At 44.3% G+C, this 23,121-nt stretch overlaps 1 protein-coding gene across 1 annotated transcript in view; it reads right to left on the bottom strand.

Annotated features, from left to right (window-relative positions):
• The window catches only part of DENND4A (DENN domain containing 4A), a 306,249-nt gene that overhangs the window by 33,991 nt on the left and 249,137 nt on the right, over positions 1-23,121 (bottom strand). The window contains exons 23-25 of the mRNA XM_082255258.1: positions 18,538-19,631; positions 9,307-9,511; positions 9,125-9,219 (exon numbers count right to left, since the gene is read on the bottom strand). Coding sequence (XP_082111384.1) covers positions 9,125-9,219; positions 9,307-9,511; positions 18,538-19,631 — 1,394 coding nt within the window. The remainder of the gene's footprint in view (positions 1-9,124; positions 9,220-9,306; positions 9,512-18,537; positions 19,632-23,121) is intronic.

The following is a 23,121-nucleotide window of genomic DNA, read 5'->3' as shown; positions in this document are numbered from 1 at the left end:
ACCGGTGCCAAACTAGAAGTTTTAAAGGCTCATTATAAACAAAGAATGAGACTAAAGAAAAATTTTCCAACGGAAAAAAACCCTCGAGGTAGACCACTGGTCTCCTCAAATTGCGGCCTGCAAAACCTTGCGGCCAAATGAGGCATCAGACGATGCCATTACATCAACTTTATAATGTTTAGAAAAAGTATGCACCGACGACCAGGTAGCCGCCTTGCACACCTGGACCACTGACGCCTGATGGCGAAAGGCCCAAGACGCACTAAGTGCCCGAGTGGAGTGCGCCTTAACAGGGAACGGGGGCTCCCGACCCTTAATAGAATAAGCCTGCACTACCGTCTGTCTGATCCATCTGGAAATGGTCGCGGCAGATGCAGGCAACCCCTTTTTGGGTCCATCTGGGATCACAAAAAGTGAATCCGTCTTGCGAAACGAGTCTGTCGTTTTCAAGTATACCCTGATCGCCCGGACCACATCCAAGGAGTGTAAAGCAAACTCCCGAGGATGACTGGGCTTAGGACACAGGGAAGGTAATACAATTTCTTCATTCAGATGAAATTCTGAAACCACTTTTGGTAGGAAGGATGGATTCGGACGAAGAACCACCTTATCTCTATGAACCACCAGATATGGTGAACGACAAGATAATGCGGCCAGTTCTGACACCCTGCGTGCAGAAGTAATAGCCACCAAGAAGGCCACCTTCTGGGACAACGTGGGTAGAGGAATCTCCCTAATATCTTCAAAGGGAGGTTTCTGAAGAACCGACAACACTAAATTAAGATCCCAGGGGGGTAACGGCGCGTGCACTGGCGGAGCCAGATGTCGCACCCCCTGGATGAAGCTCCGCACCAAGGAATGAGTAGCCAAAGGCTTCTGAAATGAAATTAGTCATAAATGAGTCCTTATCAGACTGGAACGGATTACATGGAGTCCAGGAGAAATGGGACTACTTAAAAGGTGCATTATTGAAGGCAACAGAAAATTGCATTAGACTTGTCAGTAAAAGCAAAAAAAGGAAGAGACCACTGTGGTACTCAGCAGAAGTGGCCCAAATCATTAAAAATAAAAAGCTAGCATTTTGTAATTATAAAAAAACCCAGAGCAATGAAGATAAGGAAATCTACAAGATTAGGCAGAAAGAGGCCAAGCAAGTTATAAGAACTTCTAAAGCGCAGGCAGAAGAAAAACTAGCTCAGTCTATGAAAAAGGGGGATAAGACATTCTTCAGATATATAAATGAAAAAAGGAAATTAAAACAAGGAATAACTAAATTAAAAACAAAGGACGGAAGGTATGTAGAAGAAAATAAAGGGCTAGCTGACTGCCTTAATGAATACTTCTGTTCAGTTTTTACAGAAGAAAAAGAAGGAGAAGGACCTCCACTTGAAAGGATGACTAATGAATCATTTGATGCATGTGTCTTTACAGAGGAAGACATTCTAAGATTGCTGTCTAAAGTGAAGACAAATAAGTCACAGGGTCCTGATGGGATACACCCAAGATTATTAAAAGAGCTTAGTGGTGAGCTGGCAAAACCATTAACAGATCTATTTAACCAATCATTAGTAACAGGAGTCGTCCCGGAAGATTGGAAATTGGCAAATGTCGTGCCCATTCACAAGAAAGGTAGTAGGGAGGAATCGAGCAACTATAGACCAGTGAGTCTGACATCAATAGTAGGCAAATTAATGGAAACCCTATTAAAGGATAGGATTGTGGAACATCTTAAATCCCATGGATTGCAAGATGAAAAACAACATGGGTTTACTTCAGGGAGATCATGTCAAACAAATCTTATAGATTTTTTTGACTGGGTGACTAAAATAATAGACGGTGGAGGTGCAGTGGACATTGCATATCTAGATTTTAGTAAGGCTTTTGACACTGTCCCACATAGAAGACTTATCAATAAACTGCAGTCATTGAGCATGGACTCCCATATTGTTGAGTGGATTAGGCAGTGGCTGAGTGACAGACAACAGAGGGTTGTAGTCAATGGAGAACATTCAGAACAAGGTCATGTTACCAGTGGGGTACCTCAGGGATCTGTACTGGGACCAATTTTGTTTAATATCTTCATAAGTGATATTGCAAAAGGCCTCGATGGTAAGGTTTGTCTTTTTGCTGATGACACAAAGATATGTAACAGGGTTGATGTTCCTGGAGGGAAACGCCAAATGGAAAAGGATTTAGGAAAACTAGAAGAATGGTCAGAACTCTGGCAACTGAAATTTAATGTGGAGAAGTGCAAGATAATGCACCTGGGGCGTAAAAACCCAAGGGCAGAATATAGAATATTTGACACAGTCCTGACCTCAGTATCTGAGGAAAGGGATTTAGGAGTAATTATTTCAGAAGACTTAAAGGTGGGAAGACAATGTAATAGAGCAGCACGAAATGCCAGCAGAATGCTTGGATGTATAGGGAGAGGTATAAGCAGTAGAAAGAGAGAAGTGCTTATGCCGCTGTACAGAACACTGGTGAGACCTCACTTGGAGTATTGTGCGCAGTACTGGAGGCCATATCTCCAGAAGGATATAGATACTCTAGAGAGAGTTCAGAGAAGAGCTACTAAACTAGTACATGGATTGCAGGAAAAAACTTACCAGGAAAGGTTAAAGGACCTTAACATGTATAGCTTGGAAGAAAGAAGAGACAGAGGGGATATGATAGAAACATTTAAATACATAAAGGGAATCAACTCGGTAAAGGAGGAGAGCATATTTAAAAGAAGAAAAACTACCACAAGAGGACACAGTTTTAAATTAGAGGGGCAAAGGTTTAAAAGTAATATGAGGAAGTATTACTTTACTGAGAGAGTAGTGGATGCATGGAATAACCTTCCTGCAGAAGTGGTAGCTGCAAATACAGTGAAGGAGTTTAAGCATGCATGGGATAGGCATAAGGCTATCCTTCATACAAGATAGGGCCAGGGACTATTCATAGGATTCAGATATATTGGGCAGACTAGATGGGCCAAATGGTTCTTATCTGCCGACACATTCTATGTTTCTATGTTTCTATGAAAGAAGATGGCTAATGCTGAGACCTGACCCTTGATAGTACTCAAGGCCAGTTTCTGCTCAACCCCTTGTTGCAGAAAAGCCAATATTCGACTAACCGAATAAGACCGTGGACGGAACCCCAAAGGTTCACACCATGCAATGTAGGACTTCCATGTGCGATGATAAATCTTTCTGGAAGTCGCTTTCCTTGCTTCAACTAGAGTAGGAATAACTGAAGCTGACAAACCTTTGTCCTTCAGCACCTGGGTCTCAATAGCCAGGCCGTTAAAGCCAGCGATCGTAAAGCAGGATGGAAGATCGGTCCCTGAGACAGTAGATCCTCCCTGAGAGGAAGTCTCCATGGGACGTCTGCCACCAGTCTGACCATGTCGGCGTACCAAGCTCGACGAGGCCAGTCCGGAGCTACCAGGATTACTGGGATTCCTTCCTCCTCTATCCTGCGTAGAAGTCTTGGCAGTAACGTGAGAGGAGGGAAGGCATATATTAGCTGGTATTGCCCCCACGGGGCGATCAGTGCGTCTGCGGTTTCTGCTAGAGGATCGCGGGAGCGAGCCACGAATCTCTGAACTTTCCTGTTGAATCGTGAAGCCAACAGATCCACATCCGGGGTGCCCCACCGTAGGCACAACTGGTGGAAAACGTCTGGATGGAGGGACCATTCCCCCTGATCCAGGGTCTGACGGCTGAGATAATCTGCCTGCCAATTCTCCACCCCCGGAATGAACACCGCAGAGATTGCTGGAACAAATCGTTCCGCCCAGCGAAGAATGCAAGCCACTTCTTTGGCCGCTCGGACACTCTTGGTGCCCCCCTGGTGATTGACATAAGCCACGGCCGTGGCATTGTCCGACTGGATCCGAACCGGGCTGCCCTGGAGCTGCTCGGTCCAGTGAATCAGACAAAGTCTGATCGCTCTCAGTTCCAATACATTTATCGGTAACCTGGATTCTTCCGGGGACCAAAGTCCCTGGGCAGATAACTGACCAAGAATTCCTCCCCATCCGGATAGACTGGCATCCGTGGTCACTATCGTCCAATATATTGGCAGAAATGACTTTCCCTGGCTGAGCATTGGAGACCGAAGCCACCAAACCAGAGACTCTCTGGTCTGTTTGCTCAATCGTATCTGATTGTCCAGGGATTCCGGATTCCGATTCCATCTGAGAAGAATCTCTTGCTGAAGAATTCGGGTATGGGACTGGGCAAATGGGACTGCTTCGAATGAAGCCACCATCAACCCCAGAACCCTCATGCAAGTCCGAAGGGAAGACCAGCTGTTGGACAGTAACAACTGGACTGCTGATTGAATCTTTCGGAGTTTCCCTACCGGAAGAAAAACTCTTGTCCTGACTGTGTCTAGAATTAGACCCAGATATTCGAGCCTCTGGGTGGGAACCAGAAATGACTTTTGCTGGTTCACCAGCCACCCGAATTCCTGTAAAGAAATCATAGTAATTTCTATGTTTTGTAGCAAGGTCTGAGGAGACTCTGCATGAAGCAGAAGATCGTCTAGGTAACCTAGAATCGATATACCTCTTTGGCGCAGAAGTGCCAACATTGGGGCCAACACCTTTGTGAAGACCCGCGGAGCCGTGGCGAGACCGAAAGGTAACGCCACAAACTGATAGTGGTTCTCCTCTACGGAAAAGCGTAGAAAACGCTGATGTCCTGCGAAAATGGGAATGTGAAGATAGGCGTCCTTGATGTCTATGGACGCTAGGACATCCCCTGGATGCAGGAAGGCTGCTACCGTGCGAATGGACTCCATTCTGAATCTTCTTATGTTGACGAAAGAATTGAGTGCTCTTAAGTCCAGAATTGGACGCACTTTGCCCTCTTTCCTGGGTATTGTAAACAGGTTTGAATAAAACCCTTGAAACCGTTCTGTCCAAGGAACGTGGACTACCACTCCTTGTTGTAGTAAATCTGTGACTGCTCTCCGCAGATCTTCTAAACGATCTGCGGATAGACGGATATTGGAAGGGAAGAATCGCGCCGGTGGGAGAGATCGAAACTCGATCTTGTACCCTGACCTTATGACTTCGCAAACCCATTTGTCCGGGATTCTGGAAAGCCATGGATCCGGGAACCGGTGAAGACGTCCCCCCACCCCAGTTATGGGTGGGGGCGCACCTTCAGGCTTTGGATGGTTTATCTTCAGGTCTGGAGGGGGCGGGCTTTTGCTTGCCCGACCAACGACCCCTGACACCTCCTGCAGGAGCTTTGGAGGACTTAGTTTTTTCACCCGCTGGACGAAAAAACCTCTTGTGAGCAGAAAAAGAAGGCCCTCGTCTTTGACGAGTTCCTCTACCTTTAAAATTTTGCGGTAAAAAGGTGCTTTTTCCACCGGTGAGATCCTTAATGATCTCATCTAAGTTGGCTCCAAATAGACGCTCTCCTGAAAAGGGGATATTAGCCAATGCTTTTTTGGAACCTTGGTCGGCTAACCAACCTTTTAGCCACAGTGTACGCCTGAGAACCACTGCTGAGACTGATGCTCGCGCCATTAATGGAGTGGCGTCTAACGCCGCATCACATACAAACTGTAACCCCTGTATCATTTGTTCCAACAAATCTGATACCGCCTGAGGGACTTCTTCTAAGTCCCGGCGTAACCACTTGGTCCATTCAGTTACAGCCTGCGAAACCAGACCAATAGCAATTATTGGTCTGAAAGCTGATCCAATCAAGGAAAACATGGTGCGAGACATAGCTTCTATCTTGCGATCCACTGGATCTTTAAAAGACGGAGCGTCTTCTAAAGGAATAACCGTGGCTTTATTTAATCTAGCAATAGGTGAATCCACCACAGGTGGTTCTGTCCATTTCTTAATAAGGGTTTCCTCAAACGGATAACGCCTGTCAATGCGTTTAGAAATATTAAAAGTGCGTTTTGGCAGACGCCATTCTTCTTCGATTGGATTGCCAAAACATTTGGGCAATGGAAAAACCTTCGCCACTTTGATGCGTTTTTTAGTCCCAAAAGGGATCTCAGTTTCAGCTATTTCTGATGGAATACCCTGTAACCTTAAAGTCTCTTGAACAGATACAATGAGTGCGTTTACCAACGCTTCCTCTCGGGCTATGGCGGATGCCGAAACATCCTCCTCACTGTCTGAAGAGACAGGACCCGAGACTGCAACTGCAGAAATAGGCTCAGAGTCTGAATCCGAGGTTTCAGATAATAAGGGGTTAGGCGGGGGTCGCTTTCTTGCGCCCTGTCCCTGACAAGCCACTTCCACCCGGGACACAAAAGTTTCCATAATAGCTGACAAAGATTCAATTGTCAATGGGGTGCTGGAGGATCCCGCAGACCCCTCGAGGGGATCCGGAGGAGATACACGAGTGGCAGGGTCCATGTTAATACAGGACACCTTTACCAGCAAAACAAAAAAAAAACTTTTTCTTTTTTTTTTTTTGTGTGTCTCCCCCTAGCGCAATAGCGCCCCTCAGAGTACCTGCTTCTCGATCCCAGAGAGAGAGAGAGAGGGACCCCCAAGGCTCACCAACCGATGCAGTGCAGTTTCCAACAAACTGCAGTCAGCGTCTGTCTTACACAGACTGGAAGGAGCTGTTTGCTTTTTCCCGGGCAGAAGGCGTGGCTCCGCCCCCTGTGTACGCCTTCCGGCGTTCCCAGCCCTCCACGAGGTAGCTGGGCTCACAAAACATGGCCGCCCCCATAGAAGAGACATAAGACTCCAAAAACATGGCGGCCGGCGTGACCTGAGGACATACATGCATTCGGTCTACGGCAAAATGGCGGCGGACCGCCGATATCGTCTTCCCAGCACATCCACCTGCACTCTGCTAAGAGGTGACATATGGATCTACAGAGATACACTGCACATAAGGTAGGATTATACCTCCTATGTCTGCTGTAATGTTACAGTCTGCTGGGTAGAGTGTTAGCTCTTGAACCAAGTCCACTTCCCACAAACACATGCTGTATTACAAGGGGGACTTGTAAGTATCAGATATATACTGACCATATATGGAGGGGCCCATCATATATACTGCCTCATAATGAGGAAAAAAGGGAACGTTTACTCACCATACCGAACCGACAGGCACCCTCTCTTCACAATACCCTCTCCACCGGGGTGGGGGTTTGTGGACGCCTCGACTCTCTGGTACCTGGCGTCCAAGCGAGACTTTTAACTCGCAAAGTCAGTCCCTTTACTGGGACTCCGTCGCGGCCGACCCAGCGCACTGGTCTGCACGCGCTCGTAGGCAGAAACCGGGGTGACCACTGGATCTCAACATCCAGCCCGTCGCCCGGCCCCGCATACTTACTTGAATATGTCGCGGCCGACCAAGCGCAATGCCATGGTCTGCGCGCGCTCGTAGGCCGGCTGGGGTGACCACAAGTGTCGCCCAGTCCGGCATTTTTTGCTTGAAGATCTCACAGGAAAAAAACACTGGAGAAAACTACCTAAAAAATGTCTTTTTCTTAAAGAAAAAAAGTCTTGCCAGGACCAAAAGATCCCAGCAAGGAACTTAGGTCCTTACTCCTGACTAGACAGAAAAAAACTGATTCCCTGTAGCAGAGAGAGGGAGGATATACCCTCAGGGACTGCCCCTAAGGTGGAGCCAGAACGTTTTGTCTTTCTGCCTAGTCCTACTCCTGCGGAGACAACATAACCCAGCTCTTGAGAATCAAGAAGACTACGTCTGTCAATGAGCGATAGAGAAATTTCATTTGGGTACAGCGTCGCACGACCGCGCAATTGTCAGTTAAAGTAACGCAGTGCCGAATCGCAAAATATAGCCTGGTCAGGAAGGGGGTAAAATCTTCCGGTCTTAAAGTGGATAAAAATACACTAATTGAGAATTTTTTTGTCAAAGACATGTAGCTAAATACATTTTGGCCTAAATATATGACAAAAATTGAATATATTGGATATTTTTTAACAGTCAAAGTAGAAAATGTCAATTTTTTTCAAAATTTTCGCTCTTTTTTTTTTATTTTAATATTGCAAAAAATAAAAAGCGCAGAGGTGGTCAAATACCACCAAAAGAAAGCTCGGTTTGTGGGGAAAAAAAGGATGTAAATTTTGTTTGGGTACAGCATTGCATGACCACGCAATTGTCAGTTACATTCACGCAGTGCCGAGTTAAAAAAAGTGGCCTGGTCATTGAGCAGAAATATCTTCTGGGGCTAAAGTGGATAACCACCCTGGGGTACCTTCTGGTCTCTTCAGGGGTGCCTTGGCAAAATACCTAAAAATGGTCCAAAAACTGTATACAAGCCAGCCGGTGGATCAAGACTGCCTATTAGTTACACAAAGCCACAGGTTTTTATTGTGCACCATTAGAGCCTTCAAGCCACCAGTGTCCTAACCAATGATGTCGTTGGTTGATAAGGTGGATGTCGGGCACCTGCTCCTCTCCTTCAGCACCAGGGTCACATTAGGCTGAGTGAGGGAGAGAAACCAAAGGAGAAGAGAAACATTGGAATACTAATCAGTACCAGTGTGCAAAGATGCATTTTCTTTGGAAGAATAAATCACTGTTAATGTTGGGTGACCTATGCATGTGGATGTTACTACATTATGCAAAACTATTCGTTTAGTTTTTTAAGTTTTAGAATGGGGTGCCTTGAGATTGTGTGAAATTTTAAAGGGTGCCTTGACTGAAAATATGTGGAGAAACACTGCCATAGTTTGTAGACGATTTCATGTTTGCGTAAACCAATCAATATAAGCTTATTGGGATTTTTTTTCACCAAAACTTTGTAGCAGAATACATATTGGCCTGAAATTATGAAGAGATTTAATTTTTTAATGGATATGTTTTATAGCAGAAAGTAAAAATAATTTTTTTTTAAATTGCTGATCTTTGTTTATAGCGCAAAAAATAAAAGGCAGAGGTGATCAATTACCACCAAAAGAAAGCTCTATTTGTGGGAAAAATGTAAATTTTTTTGGGGTATAGCACTGCATGACTGCCCAATTGTCAGTTAAAGTAAAGCAGTGCCGTAAAAAAAAAATGGCCTGGTCATAAAAGGGGGGTCAAGTGGTTAAAGAAAAGTTCTTTTTTAGACTTTTGTTCTAGAATACCTCACATATTATGAACTCAGATAATAAATAATGTACCTCCATAGCATAGTTCTGGAAGACACTTGTACTACTGGAATTGCAGGAAGATAGAATCTCAGACTTGTAGTTCTGCGACGTTCTGGAAGGGGAACCTAGGATCAGAAGGAGAGATTAGTCAGTATGTTTGTGATATTCCTATCCATGTGTAATCTTCATAAGCAATCTTTGCGTAGCCTCACCGCTGTGGTAGAGTGGCTTGGATGCTCCCTCTTGGGAAGTGTTGCTCTCCAGGCTGGTCCTACTCATTCCCACTGAGCTATTACCAGTGGAGAGATCGTTGTCACGGGGAGAGGTGATGCCTTCAAAGTCATCTTCATTGATGGAGAAGGATTCCACATCACCAGCACCACCTGAAGAAAGGCTTGCTCTGTCAGAATTCTGATCCTGCGTAAGACAGAACAGGTCAGTTTATAACGAAAGGCATGGCTATTGTCCCTAATGTAAGAAGTTACATACATCAGATAAATGTTTAAAAAAAAAAAAAAAAATGCATTTAAATTATTTTTATTTTTCTAATTGTCGCCCGGCCACTTGTTCCTCGGCATTGGAAGTCAGAGGTGGTCACTACTCTAGTTTGAAATTTAGGGTGAACTTTTAGGGATGGAACGTATAATTGCTATAGATGAGTATAAAACTTAACAATTTAATATAGCATGAATGGCCTGGTGGGTGTTTTTTAATGCACTTAAATTTAAATTATACTTTATTTTTTAAAAAGGAAGGAGGGAAGAGGAAAGGGAAAAAGAAAAAAAAAATGTATATATATATATATATATTATATATATATATATATATATATATATATATATATATATATATATATATATATATTATATATATATATATATATATATATATATATATATATATATATATATAGTGCCTTGTGCGAAAGTATTTGGCCCCCTTGAACTTTGCGACCTTTTGCCACATTTCAGGCTTCAAACATAAAGATATAAAACTTTAATTTTTTGTGAAGAATCAACAACAAGTGGGACACAATCATGAAGTGGAACGAAATGTATTGGATATTTCAAACTTTGTTAACAAATAAAAAAAACGGAAAAATTGGGCGTGCAAAATTATTCAACCACTTTACTTTCAGTGCAGCAAACTCTCTCCAGAAGTTCAGTGAGGATCTCTGAATGATCCAATGTTGACCTAAATGACTAATGATGATAAATAGAATCCACCTGTGTGTAATCAAGTCTCCGTATAAATGCACCTGCACTGTGATAGTCTCAGAGGTCCGTTTAAAGTGCAGAGAGCATCATGAAGAACAAGGAACACACCAGGCAGGTCTGAGATACTGCTGTGGAGAAGTTTAAAGCCGGATTTGGATACAAAAAGATTTCCCAAGCTTTAAACATCCCAAGGAGCACTGTGCAAGCGATAATATTGAAATGGAAGGAGTATCAGACCACTGCAAATCTACGAAGACCTGGCCGTCCCTCTAAACTTTCAGCTCATACAAGGAGAAGACTGATCAGAGATGCAGCCAAGAGGCCCATGATCACTCTGGATGAACTGCAGAGATCTACAGCTGAGGTGGGAGACTCTGTCCATAGGACAACAATCAGTCGTATACTGCACAAATCTGGCCTTTATGGAAGAGCGGCAAGAAGAAAGCCATTTCTTAAAGATATCCATAAAAAGTGTTGTTTAAAGTTTGCCACAAGCCACCTGGGAGACACACCAAACATTTGGAAGAAGGTGCTCTGGTCAGATGAAACCAAAATCGAACTTTTTGGCAACAATGCAAAACGTTATGTTTGGCGTAAAAGCAGCATAGCTCATCACCCTGAACACACCATCCCCACTGTCAAACATGGTGGTGGCAGCATCATGGTTTGGGCCTGCTTTTCTTCAGCAGGGACAGGGAAGATGGTTAAAATTGATGGGAAGATGGATGGAGCCAAATACAGGACCATTCTGGAAGAAAACCTGATGGAGTCTGCAAAAGACCTGAGACTGGGACGGAGATTTGTCTTCCAACAAGACAATGATCCAAAACATAAAGCAAAATCTACAATGGAATGGTTCACAAATAAACATATCCAGGTGTTAGAATGGCCAAGTCAAAGTCCAGAGCTGAATCCAATCGAGAATCTGTGGAAAGAACTGAAAACTGCTGTTCACAAACGCTCTCCATCCAACCTCACTGAGCTCGAGCTGTTTTGCAAGGAGGAATGGACAAAAATTTCAGTCTCTCGATGTGCAAAACTGATAGAGACATACCCCAAGCCACTTACAGCTGTAATCGCAGCAAAAGATGGCGCTACAAAGTATTAACTTAAGGGGGCTGAATAATTTTGCACGCCCAATTTTTCAGTTTTTTATTTGTTAAAAAAGTTTGAAATATCCAATAAATTTCGTTCCACTTCATGATTGTGTCCCACTTGTTGTTGATTCTTCACAAAAAATTACAGTTTTATATCTTTATGTTTGAAGCCTGAAATGTGGCAAAAGGTCGCTAAGTTCAAGGGGCCGAATACTTAAAGCACTGCATATATATATATTTATTGATTGCGAGGTTGGTTTTTCAAAGATAAGATCAATAAACCTAAGCGGGATGCTCGCTGCCCCCCCCCTTTTTTTTTTCCTTCATTCTTTTTAATTTTTCTGTAAAATTGCCATTTGGCTAAGAGTTTAGGATGACCTGGTCATCCTAAAAAATTGAATTTTTGTAAGAACTTACCATAAAATTATTTTCTCTGAGTCCTCTGACAGACGCAGCCTCTTCCAAGTTTCATCACTATTGGGTAATGGCACCCTCTGCAGGAGAAGGCAAAACAATATCTTCATTGAGGTGGAAGGCAGACACCACCTTAGGGAGAAAAGACTGGTTGGGTCACAGAACAACCTTATCCCTATGAACGACCAGTTAAGGCGAATGGCAGGACAGAGCCGCCAATTCAGACACTCTGCGAGCAGAAGTGATAGCCACCAGGAAAGCAATTTTCTGGGAAAACACAGGCAGAGGTATTTCTCTGATGTTTTCAAAGAAAAAACAAAAAACTGAGACCTGAGTCCCAGCAAGGTATCCTAGGTCCTACTCCTGAGCTAGGCAGAGGTATTTATCTGATGTTTTCAAAGAAAAAACAAAAAACCGGAGAGACCGGAGTCCCAGCAGGGTATCCTACGTCCTAGTCCTGAGCTAGGCAGAAAGAAACTGATTAGTAAGCTCTAAGTGTCTGAGGGTAATGTCGAGAGGGACAGCCCCTAAGGTGTGTCTAGTTAAAGCTTTTTAATAAAGTTTCACTACCTAGCCTGCTCCTGCAGAGGGCACCATTACCTAATAGTGATGAAACTTGGAAGAGGCTGCGTCTGTCAGAGGACATAAGAGAAATTACAATAGAAAAGGATAAGAAGCCACCTAGCATTACATATTCCAACTATAAAACAAGTAATGAGGTATTTCAACTAAAAAAATAAAATAAAAAAATAAAATGTATTTTATTCCCACAGTGGCACAAAAAAAAAAAAAAAAAAAAAAAAAAAACGACAAACCTAATACTTTAAAGAATTCCAGGTATGGATATTTTAGTTACAATTACAACTCAAGCCAATACACAATCCCTTTTAATCCCAAAGTGCAGAATTAGTCACACAAAAAAAAGTAACACTAATAAATACTATAGAAACAAATTCCAGGTATAGATATTTTACACTTCGTTACATTGGTCCAGTTTGGATCAGCTATGTATATCTCATACCTGGATGTTGCCCCTGGATATTGAAAACCACTGAGGCATGCGCCACTGCTGCAGTTATTTCCACTAGATTGTGGGTCCTATGCTGAGCAGCTGGCCTGATGCGATGTAAACCCAGGAGGTCGGCCACTCAGCACGGGCACCATTCCGAGGTCACTTTGCATTTTCTGAATGAATGCAGAGCACTCTCTAAAGTGGAGATCACTGGAGCAGCCCCGTAACAATGTGGCCAGCGGCATCCAGGTCTGGCCTCACAGTGAGAGGAACTGAAGCTGTTCCTCCCACTGTGTGACGTCCGAACTGGGAAGAAACGACTATTTCCTCACTTTCAGTTCCAGCTCTTTGTTTAATGGCCGCATAGACCGTTCAGATGCATTGGAGCAGAAAGGAGAGATGGGGGTGGGGTCTCTCCATAAAGAGTACCTGTCATTGCTATTGCTTTCAAAAGGGATGTTTACATTCCTTTGGACAGCAATAAACTGTGCAAAAACCATGTGACATAAAAGAATTGCAACACCCACCATTTTATTCCCTAGGGCCTCTGCGTATAAAAAAAAAAAAAAAAAATTATATTATATAAAAAATGTTTGAGGGTTCTAAGTAATTTTCTAGCAAAAAAAAAGTAGATTTTTACATGTGAGAAGTTTTAGAATTGGTCTGATATTGAGGTCGTCAAAGCTGAACCCCAGCTTTTGAAACACTTTACATAATTGGTTTGAGCCAAGCTGGCGCAAACAACTCTGTCCCTCAGTAACCTAAGGGTGCTGGATGTGCGGTATACGCTGTATGTAGCTGAGGCCACATACGGCATACTTCACTGTGTTCTGGGTTCGAGCCGAGACTTCATGTCCCACACTTGCATCAGAGCAGAGTCTATCTGATCGGCGGCAGCCATTTAGAGAAAGAGATGTATTCTAGAAAATAATACAAAGTTTCCTCTGATTGGCTGAGTCAGAGGTTGTGACATAATTAGCCTGTCCCTCTGACTCAGCCAATCAGGGGAAGCTTTGTATTCATTGCTAGAATACATCACTCCCTCTGAATGGCTGAGCGCCGATCAGATACACTCCCTTGTGTTCTGGCTATTAGACAGGAAGTCTCGGCTCAAACTCAGGACACAGTGCGCTATGCTGAATGTAGACTCCGCTACATACAGATTATACCGCAAATGCAGCGGCCTCACAGGTTAGTGAGGGACATAGTTTGGGCCAGCTTGGCCCAAGAAAACTATGTAAAGTGTATCAAAAGCTGGAGTTCAGCTTTAACTTTTTTTTTTTTTCTTTTTCATCACACGGGACGAAAAGTCCCCAGTGCGATGATTTTTTGGTGACAGGTTCAGTTTAACCACTTGCCGACCGCCCCACGCAGATTTACTGCGGCAGGGAGATTATGTGCACGTGGTCTCGGCGGCGTGCGCGCCCCGCCGGAGCCGCGCTCCCGCTGTTATTTGACAAAAGCGGGAACCAGACCGCAGGAGGAGCGTCAGCGATCGCCCCCCAGCCTCCTGCAATCTTCACAGAAACTGACAGAAGACCCGCCTGCTTATGTAAACAAAGCAGGCGGCTCTTCTGTCACACAGGCAGGGAGAGATCAGCAATTTCAGCTAAGCTACAACCCCGATTTCTCTGTGCCTGTCACAGAGCCCTCCCCCCACACACAGTCAGTAAGCACAAACAGGCATACATTTAACCCTTTTATCACCGCCAGTGTTAACCCCTTCCCTGCCAGTGTCATTTATACAGTAACAGTGCATATTTTTAGCACCGATTACTGTATTAGTGTCACTGGTCCCCAAAAAAGTGTCAAAAATGTCAGTTAGGGGTACGATCTGTCCGTCGCAATGTTGCAGTCCTGCTAAAAATCGCTGATCGCCACCATTACTAACAAAGACAAAAAAATAAAAAGTCCACAAATCTATCCCGTAGTTTGCAAATGCAATAACTTTTGCGCAAACCAATTAATATACGCTTTTTGTGATTTTTTTTTTTTTTTTTACGAAAAATATGTAGCAGAATACAAATTGGCCTAAACTGATAAAGAATTTAGATTTTTAAAAATTTTTTGTTGGGAATGTTTTATAGCAGAAAGTAAAAAATATAGTTTTTTTCAAAATTGTCGCTCTTTTTTTGTTTATAGCGCAAAATCTAAAAAACGCAGAGGTGATCGAATACCACCAAAAGAAAGCTCTATTTGTGGGAAAAAAAGGACATCAATTGCATTTGGGTTCAGCGTCGCACGACTGCGCAATTGTTTGTTAAAGTAACGCAGTGCCGAATCACAAAAAATGGCCTCATCATAAAGGGGGTAAAACCTTTTGGGGCTAAAGTGGTTAATGAGACATCCGGTAACTGCCAGAAGTCAAACCCCCCTGCTGTCCAGTCTGTACGGGGTAAAGATATGGCAGCAAAAGGGATTGTGTATTGTCAAATTGGAATGTAACAATGTATCAGAAAATATCAATACATGGAATTCCACTTTAAAGAGGTTGTAAACTCGTTAAAAAAATTTTTTTTTCTTTTACAACCTGCAAGAGAAAGACATAATGAGCTAGTATGCATAGCATACTAGCTCATAATGAGCTAGTATGCATAGCATACTAGCTCATTATGAAATACTTACCTTAGAACGAGCCCCCACCGTGCCCCTCTCTTACCTGTATGACGAGCGACATGTTCAGTCGCCCGTCTTCCGGGATCGCGGCATCCGGCCATCTGATTGGCCGGAGCCGCGGTGACGTCACTCCTGCGCACGCGCGCGGGAGCCGAGGGTCACGGCACGGGGCTCTGAAGGAACGGCACGATCAGCCGTTCCTTCAGAGCGCATGCGCCAGTGACGTCACTGGCTGCATTAAAGGTAAATATCTCCTAAACCGTACATGTTTAGGAGATATTTACAGTACCTATAGGTAAACCTTATCATAGGCTTACCTATAGGTACAACTTCCTGAGGAGGGTTTACTTCCTCTTTAAATTTACTAGGAATTAGAAGGTATTGATAATATCTCCAACATGCACTTTAACCACTTTAAGACCGGAAGGATTTGCCCCCTTAATGACCAGGCCCTATTTTGCGATTCGGCACTGCGTTATTTTAACGGACAATTGCGCGGTCGTGTGACGCTGTACCCAAATAAAATAATAATAAAATACCCAATAAGCGTATTTTGATTGGTTTGCGCAAAAGGTATCGCGTCTACTAACATACGGGAAAGATTTATGTCATTTTTATTGTTTTTTTTATTTATTTTTTTACTAGTAATGGCAGCGATCTGCGATTTTTAGCGGGACTGCGACATTGCGACGGACAGATCCGACCCCTAACTGACATTTTTGACACTTTTGGGGGGACCAGTGACATTACTACAGTAATCAGTGCTAAAAATATACACTGTTACTGGAATAATGACACTGGCAGGGAAGGGGTTAACCCTGTGGGTGATCAAGGGGTTAAATGTGAGTATAGGGGAGTGATCCTAACTGTGGGGGGGGGGGGGGACTGTTGGTGTGGCTTGGGAAATGATCATAGAGACCTGTGATCCTATTTAGAAGGTTCACATGAGCTCTGTGATCATTCCAGAGAGAAGAACTGTCAGATGTGTTTACAACAGTCGACCGTCCTTTTCTCTCAGCGGGGAGCGATTGCGGGTGTCAGGCGACAATTGGAGCTGCCTGACACATGCATCGGCTTCCCTGCTGCCGAGTGAGGGTGGGAGCGATCGCCCACTAGCTTCCCACGCGCGATCAACGTAGATCTACATCAGTTTGCGCAGGAGAGCCACCCTGCAGCAGTAAAAAGGCGGCGGGTGGTCGGGAAGTGGTTGAATATCTTAGGAAACCTAATGTAACCTTTAGTGCCGGTTCACACTAGTACGACTTGTCAGGCGACTTGGTCAGCCTGACAAGTCGCAGTCCATTGTGTGGTACAGGAATGGTTCTAATAGGAGCGACACAAGTCACTCCGACTTAGAAAAAGGGTCCTGTACTACTCGGGGGCGACCTGGAGAGACTTGCATAGACATTCATTATATGAAGTCCGTGCAAGTCGCTCCGAAGTAGCGGTGCACACGACTTCACAGGTCGCCCCCGAAGTTGTGCCGCTTCAGTGTGAACCGCCACTTAACCACTTGCCGACTGCCTGACGCCGAGTTACGTCGGCAGTCAGCCCCTCACAGGCAAAGCGACGTAGGTCTACGGCGCTAGCCTGTGAGGCTCTAGGGAGCGAGCGCGCGCCGCTGGAGGCGCGCTCCCACTCCCGATCGCTCACGGACCCCCCCGCGCGTGTGCCCGGCGGACCCGATGTCCGCCGGGCACTCGCAATTGTCCGTTAGAGCGGGAGAAAGGCAGGCGGCTAATGTAAACACAGCCGCCTGTCATTCTCCCCTGTGTAAGAATGGAGATCATACGGTTCTGCTATGTAGTAGGACCGTTGATCTCTGTTCTTACACCACTAGCAAAATCCAATCACAGACACACTTAACCCCTCCCTCTCAAATAAAGTTAACTCCTTCCCTGCCAGTGTCATTTTTACAGTAACAGTGCATATGTATAGCACTGATTACTGCAGTAATGTCACTGGTAACCCCAAAAGTGTCAAAAATGTCAGTCAAGGGTCCGATCTGTCCGCCGCAATGTCGCAGTCCCACAAAAAAAAAAAAAAAAAAAATTGCAGATTGACAAAAATCTTTCCCTTAGTTAGTAAACGCAATAACTTTTGCGCAAACCAATCAAAATACGCTTATTGCGATCTTTTTTACCAAACATATGTAGCATAAAACAAATTGGCCTGAAAATGTTAAAAAATTTTGATTTTTTATTTTTTTTTTGGGGAATTTCATATAAAAAAAATGTGAAAAATATTGTTATTTTTGCAAAATTGACGCTCTTTTTTTGTTTATAGCGCATGATCAAAAAAAATCGCACAGGTGATCAAATACCACCAAAAGAAAGCTCTGTTTGTGGGAAAAAAAGGATGTCAAATTAGTTTAGGTACAGCGTCGCACGACCGCGCAATTGTCCGTTAAAATCACGCAGTGCTGAATCGCAAAATACCCCCTGGTCAGGAAGGGGGTAAAATCTTTCGGGGCTTAAGTGGTTAAGGGGGTAAAACCTTCCGGTGCTGAAGTGGTTAATGAGACACCCGGTTACTGCCAGAAATCAGTTTGTTATATACACACTCAGTGTGTGTAAACCCCCCCTGCTGTCAGGTCTGTACGGGGTAAAGACCTGGCAGCAAAAGGGATTGTGTATTGTCAAATTGGAATGTAACAATGTATAAAATATCAATACATGGAATTCCGCTTTAAATTTACTGGGAACGATAAGAGCCCATTCGCATTAGCGCGACTTGTCGCGGTATGTCGCGGTCCATTGAGTAGCAAAGGACCCGTTCTAATAGGAGCGACACAAGTCGCTCCGACTTAGAAAAAGGTTCCTGTACTACTTTGGGGTGACCTCGGAGCGACTTCCATTATGTGAAGTCTCTGCAAGTCCCGCCGAAGTCGCGGTGAACGCGACTTCACAGGTCGCCCCCCGAAGTCGTGTCGCCTCAATGTGAATGGGCTCTAAGTATTGATAATATCTCCAACATGCACTTTAAATATCATAGAAAAACTAATGTAACCTTTAACAGCTCATTAGAAAAAAAAAAGTGTAGGTCCAGACTAGAAAGAGAATCAAACCTGTAGATGACAGAACTCACTTTTATGGGTCCAGCATAGTTGGTGATCTTTGAGTACCACTTTGTGGCTTTCTCAGCAACACCTTTTCCAGCAGTGAACATACTGGTCTTCAACACATCCAGCTTAGGTGTGAGGAGCGTGTCAAAGTTAAAGGATGTTGGAGACATCAAGGCCAAGGCCGAGTCTGGGGGTTGTTCCCTCTGCGGACTGCTGGCAGCATATCCCGGAGAGGACCAGAGCCGGCCTCGGTGTCGCTCCTCATGTTTTGAGTGGTACGTTTTTGACTTGATTAATCGAGGTGCTTGTGGGGGCGTTGAGGGGAGGCTGGACCGCCGGCAGAGAGGTATAGATTTAGAGCTTTTGTACTGGTCAGCAGCGTTTCTCTGCAGGTCCATGCTGGGGGCTCTGCTAGTCAATGGGCTGCTCATATTCATGTACATCTCGATTTCCTCTGCCAGGTCCCTTTTAGCAGATGGTGTCAGAAGACCTTTGTTATCCATCACCTCCTCCGTTTCCTCTTCCTGGCCGGTTTTGGCTGCCAACATTGACAGAGGATCCAATCCAACTTTGACATCTGTCTTTTCCACAGGCTTGGCAACAAACGAGTTTGTACTCATGCTCCGCTCTCTCATCTGTGGCTTCGGGTCATTTGTGTTGGCTGGCTTGTTTTCAACAGTGTCAATGTCCAGATCTTCCAGGTCAAAAATGACCGGGGAATCTACTTTGTCATTGTACCCTTCTTCTCCAACCGGAGAGTCATCGTCACTCCACTGCTTGGTCACACCGGTGCTTTCCTTGTTCACAGAGCTGCTTTTGATGTCCAGAGTCTTCGGGCGAGGGATACTCTTTTTGAAAGCCCCGCTAAGTATTTTTGCGTCGGCACCCAATTTGTCCAGCATTTTTCCTGACTCCGTTTGTCCTGCATTCCCACCAACCAACAGCGCTGCAAGATTTTCTCCACTGTAGTGCCTATTCCTGGATTCCCATTCCAACTGACTTTTCAAGGCAGGTTCCATAGCACTCTTGTGTCTCCTTCGTAAACTCCAGCTTTGGTATATCTCACGTTCTCGGATGTCCTCAAAGCATGGGGCAAAAAGAAGACCTGCCGGGTTACCTGAAACAAAGACAGAAAAGGTTGGACCTTGCGGGTGTCTTTATGCAGCTGGCATGTCTCATTGCATAAAATAAACAAGTAAGGACCCCCCCCCCCCCCTTACCGTCTCCCAGTGGAGAACTTTGATAGACTCGGTCTTACCTCTTTACAAGCTCACATACACTATATTACCAAAAGTATTGGGACGCCTGCCTTTACACACACATGAACTTTAATGGCATCCCAGTCTTAGTCCGTAGGGTTCAATATTGAGTTGGCCCACCCTTTGCAGCAATAACAGCTTCAACTCTTCTGGGAAGGCTGTCCACAAGGTTTAGGAGTGTGTCTATGGGAATGTTTGACCATTCTTCCAGAAGCAAATTTGTGAGGTCAGGCACTGATGTTAGGCGAGAAGATCTGGCTCGCAGTCTCCGCTCTAATTCATCCCAAAGGTGTTCTATTGGGTTGAGGTCTGGACTCTGTGCAGGCCAGTCAAGTTCCTCCACCCCAAACTCGCTCATCCATGTCTTTATGGACCTTGCTTCGCTGTCATGTTAGAAAAGGAAGTGGACAATTACAACTATGTGAGAACAAATTGTCTTGGTATTCTGACGCCTTAAGAGTTCCCTTCACTGGACCTAAGGGGCCAAGCCCAACCCCTGAAAAACCACCCTACACCATAACGCCCCCTCCACCAAATGATTTGGACCAGTGCACAAAGCAAGGTTCATAAAGACCTGGATGAGCAAGTTTGGGGTGCAGGAACTTGACTGGCCTGCACAGAGTCCTGACCTCAACCTGACAGAACACCTTTGGGATGAATTAGAACGGAGACTGCGAGCCAGGCCTTCTCGTCCAACATCAGTGCCTGACCTCACAAATACGCTTCTGGAAGAATGGTCAAACATTTCCATAGACACACTCCTAAACCTTGTGGACAGCCTTCCCAGAAGAGTTGAAGCTGTTATAGCTGCAAAGGGTGGGTCAACTCAATATTGAACCCTACGGACTAAGATTGGGATGCCATTACAGTGGTGATCGAAAGTTTGGGCACCCCAGGTAAAAATCTGTATTAATGTGCATAAAGAAGCCAAGGAAAGATGGAAAAATCTCCAAAAGGCATCAAATTACAGATTAGACATTCTTAAGACACTGTTAAGCATGGATCAATCATGCTTTGGGGTTGTATTGCAGCCAGTGGCACAGGGAACATCTCACAAGACTGGGATGCCATTAAAGTTCATGTGTGTGTAAAGGCAGGCGTCCCAATACTTTTGGTAATATAGTTTATATGGGCTGTAAGTGTCTTTAAAAGTTTGAGAAAATCTGGGCTGACTGGGTGGTGGCTAGACACTTGACACTCTGGCCTTGGACCCAATTGGGAGCTCTTGTGAGATTTTCTCTTGAATCCCACGCTGGCTTCTAGGATACCACCCCCCCCCCCTTCTCCTTGCCTTGGAGCCCTGATAGTTACACTTTTTTCCCTACCCTCAGACTCTTTCCAACCCTATTGCCCTCCCTGCTCCTCCACCCCCTTTGGAGCATTATGTGAGTCATAATGATCAAGCTTTGCTACTGCCACATGTTGGAGTTAGTATCCACTTAATCACAGCAGACGTGCCGTGTGACCCTGACCTGGAAGAGCAGAATAGCATATTGTATATATATATATATATATATATATATATATACACATACATACATACATACACACACACACACGATTCTGGGCAGAGCGGCTGCCCTGTAGCAGCTAAGCTACTATAGTGCGGTGATGATTTGCAGAAATGCATATTGCTAATATAACATTCGATGTACTGTATTTTCTGGCATATAAAACTACTTTTGAACCTCAAAAAAATCCCCCAAAAATGGGGGGTCGTCTTATACGCGAGTATAATACCGGTATCTCCAAGGTAACCTAAGTATTACCGGTAGATGTAATCTCTCAAGACGCTGGCTGTGTGGGTTTCCTGTATCGGTATACCGTATGTACCGTAGCTTCGGCTACATACAGTGTACTGCGCTGAGCCAATCAGGGAGAGCGATGTATTCTATTATTGATTGCAAAGCCTGCTCGGATTGGCGGAGTAACATCAGCCCGCCTCTCTGACTCTGCCAATCCAAGCAGGCTTTGCATTCAAAAATAGAATCGCGCTCACTGTGATTGGCTCAGCGCAGTACACTGTATGTAGCTGAAGCTACTGTACATACGGTATACCGGTACAGGAATCCCGCACAGCTAGCGTCTTGAGATTACATCTACTGGTAATACTTATACTTAGGGTACCTTGGAGATATTATGAGAGATTACATGTATTACAGTACTTGGGGTACCTTGGAGATCTATGAGAAATCTGATGTTTTTCAATGGTGTTGCCTTGCTTCGGAAGGGGGGGTAGTCTTATACAGCGAGTATAGCCCAAAACCTATGTTTTAACTTGAAAATTAGGGGGGTCGTCTTATACGCCGGAAAATACGGTACATCATGCTACCTCCTGGCCTGTAGTTTGCTTTGTGACCATTGTTTGTGCTATGTGCTGTTGAATGTTTCCTTTTGACATTCTTGTATTTCTGGATGTATTTTGCGCTTTACCGACAACCTACAGTGCAACCAGAAAGTATTCACAGCACTTCACTTTTACCACATTTTGTTATGTTACAGTCTTATTCCAAAATGTATTAAATTCATTATTTCCCTCAAAATTCTACAAACTTCGGAGATCTCCAAAGACGTCACCGGAAGTGACGAAACGCGTAAGTCTGGAACGCACAGCCTACGTGACGTGGGACACAGGTGGAACGCAAGCCGGAAGTCCTCCCGCTCGCTACCCTGCAATCGGTTTGCACCGATACCCACACTCACGAGCGGCCGCTCTCGGCCTTTTTAATTGGCAAACTCCTTATTTTGGCTTATATTGCTCTAAAGACCCTGTATTATTATTCTTTTTATCCAATTTGGAAAATGAAATTTATCAAAGTTACTACACTATCCGGAGTTTTTTTGTCTTCCTTCATACCTGGCCTGAGGTGAGAGGAGAAAGAGGGGGAGCCCGCCATCCCACCCAACCTTAGCAAGCCACGATGAGACTCCACCATAGCCTGGAAGGCTACCCAAGCTTAGTTGGTCTTGGTGCCATAAGGCATACATGACCCACGCTATTTGGTAAGTGATTCACTCTTACCATTTGTCACGGTGAAAATAAAAGCTACACTGAGCACTACAGAGTGGATTGAGAAATCACTATGCTGAGCACTTGCACCTATTATTTGGAATAAGCACCGTGTGCACAAGAGACTCACTGTATTTATATTTATTAGATTATTTATTGAATTTTAAACTTTGAAAACATTTTCTGGACTTTTTTTCTTCAATATTTTCACTATAGTCACTTTATGGATTTTTTTATATGAATTTCCCCAGAAATGTCAGCCTTTTTGTTTATAGCACAAAATATAAAAATTGCACAGGTGATCAAATACCACCAAAAGAAAGCTCTGTTTGTGGGAA

The sequence above is a fragment of the Pelophylax lessonae genome, assembly GCF_965119305.1.
Source record: "Pelophylax lessonae genome assembly, chromosome: 4".
In the NCBI taxonomy this organism is placed as follows: Eukaryota; Metazoa; Chordata; class Amphibia; order Anura; family Ranidae; genus Pelophylax; species Pelophylax lessonae.
This window is presented reverse-complemented; position numbering and strand designations above follow the sequence as displayed.